The sequence below is a fragment of the Oncorhynchus nerka genome, linkage group LG11 (genome assembly GCF_034236695.1).
Source record: "Oncorhynchus nerka isolate Pitt River linkage group LG11, Oner_Uvic_2.0, whole genome shotgun sequence".
NCBI classification, from domain to species: domain Eukaryota; kingdom Metazoa; phylum Chordata; class Actinopteri; order Salmoniformes; family Salmonidae; genus Oncorhynchus; species Oncorhynchus nerka.
The window spans coordinates 10,067,386-10,074,320 of record NC_088406.1 but is presented as its reverse complement, the minus strand read 5'-3'; the positions used below and the strand labels follow the sequence as shown (position 1 = coordinate 10,074,320).

General features: G+C 46.2%; 1 protein-coding gene across 1 annotated transcript; it reads right to left on the bottom strand.

Moving 5' to 3' along the window:
• Positions 1-4,482: 4,482 nt before the first annotated feature.
• Positions 4,483-6,563, bottom strand: srprb (SRP receptor subunit beta). Its single transcript, XM_029672143.2, is given in 8 exon segments — positions 4,483-4,971; positions 5,070-5,124; positions 5,216-5,352; positions 5,483-5,565; positions 5,700-5,777; positions 5,872-5,966; positions 6,347-6,409; positions 6,412-6,563. Coding segments are annotated over 8 exon segments (798 nt in total). The 5' UTR covers positions 6,488-6,563; the 3' UTR covers positions 4,483-4,760.
• Between the last annotated feature and the right edge of the window lie 372 nt (positions 6,564-6,935).

Here is a 6,935-nt window from a genome sequence, read left to right as displayed (position 1 = left end):
AGTGCACATCAGTCACCAGGCAGCATGGCAGATCAGTCACCAGGCAGCAGTGCAGATCAGTCACCAGGCAACATGGCAGATCAGTCACCAGGCAGCAGTGCAGATCAGTCACCAGGCAGCATGGCAGATCAGTCACCAGGCAGCATGGCAGATCAGTCACCAGGCAACATGGCAGATCAGTCACCAGGCAGCAGTGCAGATCAGTCACCAGGCAGCAGTCACATCAGTCACCAGGCAGCAGTGCACATCAGTCACCAGGCAGCATGGCAGATCAGTCACCAGGCAGCAGTGCAGATCAGTCACCAGGCAACATGGCAGATCAGTCACCAGGCAGCATGGCAGATCAGTCACCAGGCAGCATGGCAGATCAGTCACCAGGCAACATGGCAGATCAGTCACCAGACAGCATGGCAGATCAGTCACCAGGCAGCATGGCAGATCAGTCACCAGGCAGCATGGCAGATCAGTCACCAGGCAGCATGGCAGATCAGTCACCAGGCAGCATGGCAGATCAGTCACCAGGCAGCAGTGCAGATCAGTCACCAGGCAGCATGGCAGATCAGTCACCAGGCAACATGGCAGATCAGTCACCAGGCAACATGGCAGATCAGTCACCAGGCAGCATGGCAGATCAGTCACCAGGCAGCAGTGCACATCAGTCACCAGGCAGCAGTGCAGATCAGTCACCAGATCAGTCACCAGGCAACAGTGCAGATCAGTCACCAGGCAGCAGTGCACATCAGTCACCAGGCAGCAGTGCAGATCAGTCACCAGGCAACAGTGCAGATCAGTCACCAGGCAACAGTGCAGATCAGTCACCAGGCAACAGTGCACATCAGTCACCAGGCAGCAGTGCACATCAGTCACCAGGCAGCAGTGCAGATCAGTCACCAGGCAACAGTGCAGATCAGGCACAGAGGAAGCCCTGAAGATCAGGAGCTAAACTCAAATTCAGCCATGGGGACAAGGTGAAGTAGGTGTGTCCCACGCTGCTGAGAGGGGAGCCCAACATGGTGGTGGCTGACCAGAGCCCTAACCTGTCTGTCTACTGTCTGGCTGACCAGAGCCCTAACCTGTCTGTCTACTGTCTGGCTGACCAGAGCCCTAACCTGTCTGTCTACTGTCTGGCTGACCAGAGCCCTAACCTGTCTGTCTACTGTCTGGCTGACCAGAGCCCTAACCTGTCTGTCTACTGTCTGGCTGACCAGAGCCCTAACCTGTCTGTCTACTGTCTGGCTGACCAGAGCCCTAACCTGTCTGTCTACTGTCTGGCTGACCAGAGCCCTAACCTGTCTGTCTACTGTCTGGCTGACCAGAGCCCTAACCTGTCTGTCTACTGTCTGGCTGACCAGAGCCCTAACCTGTCTGTCTACTGTCTGGATGACCAGAGCCCTAACCAGACAGGTTAGGTACATGACCAGAGCCCTAACCTGTCTGTCTACTGTCTGGCTGACCAGAGCCCTAACCTGTCTGTCTACTGTCTGGCTGACCAGAGCCCTATCCTGTCTGTCTACTGTCTGGATGACCAGAGCCCTAACCTGTCTGTCTACTGTCTGGCTGACCAGAGCCCTAACCTGTCTGTCTACTGTCTGGCTGACCAGAGCCCTAATCTGTCTGTCTACTGTCTGGCTGACCAGAGCCCTAATCTGTCTGTCTACTGTCTGGTCTACAGTCCTAACCTGTCTGTGTACTCTCTGGCTGACCAGAGCCCTAACCTGTCTGTCTACTGTCTGGTCTACAGTCCTAACCTGTCTGTCTACTGTCTGGTCTACAGTCCTAACCTGTCTGTCTACTGTCTGGCTGACCAGAGACCTAATCTGTCTGTCTACTGTCTGGCTGACCAGAGCCCTAACCAGACAGGTTAGGTACATAAGTATTCAGACCCGTTGCTATGAGACTCGAAATGTAACTGGAAATGTAACTGGATACTGTTTCCATTGATCAACCTTCAGATGTTTCTACAACTTGACTGGAGGCCACCTGTGGTAAATTCAATTGATTGGACATGATTTGGAAAGGCACACACCTGTGCAGTTGACAGTGCATGTCAGAGCAAAAACCAAGCCATGAGGTCAAAGGAATTGTCAGTAGAGCTCCGAGACAGGATTGTGTCGAGGCACAGATCTGGAGAAGGGAACCAAAACATTTCTGCAGCATTGAAGGTCCCAAGAACACAGTGGCCTCCATCATTCTTAAATGGAAGAAGTTTGCAACCACCAAGACTCTTCCTAGCGCTGGTTGCCTGACCAAACTGGGTAATTGGGGGAGAAGGGCCTTGGTCAGGGATGTGACCAAGAACCCGATGGTGACTCTGACAGAGCTCCTCTGTGGAGATGGGAGACCCTCAAAATCTCAGTCGTCAATATCACTCAACATATCAGCAGCTAGGAAAAGATGAGTTATAACAGGTTAAAAAAAACTAACTAAATTCTTGATTTTTGCCCATTAATGTTTTGCCATGTGTATGACTCAAACTTGTCAGTAGGCTATTCTTCTACAGCGTTGGTGTCACAATGGGTAGCATGATGTTGCACTCACCAACCACCACAAATATCCCCATATCTATAAAGACATTTTATTTACAAGCTGAATAACATAACAGATTTACGGTCAACTTCCCCCTCAAATGTAAATACACTGAATAACTATACTAAACTGTACTAAACTGTTCCAGAAAGGAACAAAGCTGATTTTGGAATTACAAACAGTTGTAATCTATTAGAGGTGAGTCAGTAACTATCTCACACCACATTAACATTTGTCTCTCAAAAAGGGTGATTTTAAGTGCTAGACGTCTGACAAAGCTAATTTAACACAAATAATACAAGTAGGCAGATGTTCACACTGTTTCATAGGAGTAGGTGAGTATGAAACTATGAAAGGGACGGGTCATTTGCTAGAAACGCTGTTTTTCCACCTAAGATTTTTTTTTTCAGCAGCGGTGGTTTCCTGCAATTCCCATTTTGCCATCCGAGTGACTCAAACATCACATCAACGCCATTTTGCCATCCGAGTGACTCAAACATCACATCAACGCCATTTTGGCATCCGAGTGACTCAAACATCACATCAACGCCATTTTGCCATCCGAGTGACTCAAACATCACATCAACGCCATTTTGCCATCCGAGTGACTCAAACATCACATCAACGCCATTTTGGCATCCGAGTGACTCAAACATCACATCAACGCCATTTTGGCATCAAACATCACATCAACGCCATTTTGGCATCCGAGTGACTCAAACATCACATCAACGCCATTTTGGCATCCGAGTGACTCAAACATCACATCAACGCCATTTTGCCATCCGAGTGACTCAAACATCACATCAACGCCATTTTGCCATCCGAGTGACTCAAACATCACATCAACGCCATTTTGGCATCCGAGTGACTCAAACATCACATCAACGCCATTTTGGCATCCGAGTCACATCAACGCCATTTTGCTCAAACAAACATCACATCAACGCCATTTTGGCATCCGAGTGACTCAAACATCACATCAACGCCATTTTGCCATCCGCTCAAACATCACATCAACGCCATTTTGCCATCCGAGTGACTCAAACATCACATCAACGCCATTTTGTGACTCAAACATCACATCAACGCCATTTTGGCATCCGAGTGACTCAAACATCACATCAACGCCATTTTGGCATCCGAGTGACTCAAACATCACATCAACGCCATTTTGCCATCCGAGTGACTCAAACATCACATCAACGCCATTTTGCCATCCGAGTGACTCAAACATCACATCAACGCCATTTTGGCATCCGAGTGACTCAAACATCACATCAACGCCATTTTGGCATCCGAGTGACTCAAACATCACATCAACGCCATTTTGGCATCCGAGTGACTCAAACATCACATCAACGCCATTTTGCCATCCGAGTGACTCAAACATCACATCAACGCCATTTTGGCATCCGAGTGACTCAAACATCACATCAACGCCATTTTGGCATCCGAGTGACTCAAACATCACATCAACGCCATTTTGCCATCCGAGTGACTCAAACATCACATCAACGCCATTTTCCGGCATCACATCGATTTTGTGACTCAAACATCACATCAACGCCATTTTGCCATCCGAGTGACTCAAACATCACATCAACGCCATTTTGGCATCCGAGTGACTCAAACATCACATCAACGCCATTTTGGCATCCGAGTGACTCAAACATCACATCAACGCCATTTTGGAAATGTTATGTCTCTTACTGTAGTTTTTATTTAGGTGATTTGTTAGTTCTCAAATATCTCCTTAATTTAAAAAAAAAAAAAAAAAAATTTAATTAGGTCCATTATCTTTCCTACATATGTTGTGGTTTTAATAATTTACGTTAACACTAAAAACATTTTACTATACAGGTTTTATTGTTATAATTTATAGATTTTTTTGGGGGGGGGGGCAAAAATGTAGGGGAATATAGCGGAAACACTAAAACGTATAGCAACAACATCTGCTGGAGAAAAGCAAACACTTTATTTTCATTATCAGATTTTTTTTTGCAAATTGGCATTCACTACATCACATGACCTTGTGACGTCAGCACAAGAAGTTATTCACTTTATCATAGTATAGTGATTTGAGTCTGGAGTCTTGAGAGGCTGTTGAGACAGTCCTCAGGAAAATATCCTAAGAGAGCCCATTCACAATAACACACCTAAGAGCAAAGGGCTCTTGGCCAAAGTAGTGACCTATATGGGAACCAGATGGTCAATAACAAGACCCAGCCATCTCACAGGTTGGCCAGGCTCTTCTCGAGGCTGCCGATGTCTGCCTGACCGTTCTCCCCTTTGCTGCCACGGGCACTGCACTCCAGGAACTCCACCTTCATGGGCAGCTGGCTGAACTCGAAGTCCTTGCCCTTCTTCCCCAGGTGCACGCTGGACCCTGCTGACCCGTCCTGGGTGCCCAGAGCCGCAGACCGTGTCACTCTCAATGTGTTCCTGAGGGAAAAGGTTGGGATCAATTTAATTTCAATCCAGTCCATTCTGTAGAATCACAACCTTTCTATGTCGTTGTTGGTAACATGAGGACTACTTACATCTCTTTCTCCAGCTGCTGCTGAATCAGCTTAGCAGATTTTGCCATGGTGATATCTACAGGGAAAATATCATTAGCAAGCATTAACATCATGATGGGGAGGTATTTGTGGAGGGAGTGGGAAGGTTGAAAAGTTTGTCACGTCACCTTGCTTGTTGCAGGCCACTATCAGAGAGGGGACATTCCTGGACACTGCACTGTCAGTCAACAGGAAGTACAGGAACTCAGCCACGTCTCTCACTTCCTTCTGGAAGATGGCACTGTCCACCACAAAGACTATGGCCCTGCAGTTAGAGAGAGGAGATAATAAAAGAAAGTTAAAGGGTGTCTTTCAGAATCTTGTTCTTAGGTCAACCACAGTGCTTTTCATATTATAGACCTTCCCTGAATACAAACACCCTTATCTTTACTCACCTGGCTGCTGACTTGAACTTCTCCACATACTGCGGACGAAGACTGTCATGTCCAGGGAGGTCGATCAGGGTCCAGCTGCTGCCCTGCACACAGTGAAGAAGGACAAGGGGACGGACAAGCCAGTGTTTGACAGTTGACAAATACATTTGTCATATAATTTAAAAACAATCGCTTCAGATCCTACTCCCTCACCACCATACCATAGTTGCCTCCTTACCTTCTCGTTCTTGGCTTTGTAGGGGGCACTGTTGTCTGTGATGGAGGTCTGGGTCTTCTTGAACCTTCCTGACAACAACTGGAAATAAAGATCATCAGTGCTGTACAACTTCTGCCATCTGTAAAGGTAAATAGTTGGAATAGGCTAGATGTTATACTGATGATGCACTCACTCGACTAAAGAGGAGGGTCTTTCCAGAATCGCAGAGACCAACCAGCAGCACAGCACTTTGGACAGTTTTGCTGCTCAGGAAGTACTTCAACAACACTAAAATGTAAACCAATCATAGATGTTTCAGTTTGGTTTTTAGCGATCATACAAAGTTAACAACATGGAACAGAGGAGCACCTGATAAACAGCGTAGTACAGTAACGTTAGCTAGATAGATAGATTGCTACTATGCTAGTGACAGCTGTTGGTAAACTAGCAAGCTAATTTACCCAGCTAGTTCATCTTAGATTGCTAACATTAGCTAGCAGGCTTTTTTTTGTCTTGATAAAAGACAACAACAAAAAATCTCACAGCACAGAAAGTCAGCAGGCTGAAGCCAGGCTAGTGACAACTCATACGGATTTACAGTCACTCTGTTCCCGAGGATGTGAGGCTAGCTAACGTGAACTGGAAGTAGATTACAGTAGTTAGCTTACCAAAACTGATGACAACAACAGCCAAAGAAATTATAATTCCGATAATAAATATGGGGTCTTGGTGTTTAACTCCTTCCGTAGAGCGTCTAAATAAGGTTGAAATGGATTTTCTCCAGCTTCCACGTCTATGTTGTCCTCCATATTTTAGCTTTCACTTAACTTCACCAGCTGCTGAGTACAGACAGTCAGAACAACGAGACAGATATATAACCGGATGTATAAATGTGAAGTATCCGGTTAGCGTTTCCACTCACTACCAAATATGGTAGTGAGAGGATCCCAGAGGTCGGCAGTGGGAGAAGACGGAAAGAGATTTTTTTTTTTAATTTAATGGCGTTGTTTAGAATAAGTGCAAATGCGAATTGAGTTATTGCACATGCGCACTTCACAAAGGAAATATGCTAATATATGCTAGGACGCACCAATAGCAACTCGCTAGCTCGTTCTTGGCTCTGCCCATCCCTTTGCCTGTTCTGCCCACTATGGCTCTTTTGTTCGCATTTGAAATGACAAGCTGTGGTCTATCTTGGTTTAGTAATAAACATCTTTACACGTACTTTCTTTAAACAGACATGCGCAGTAACTGATT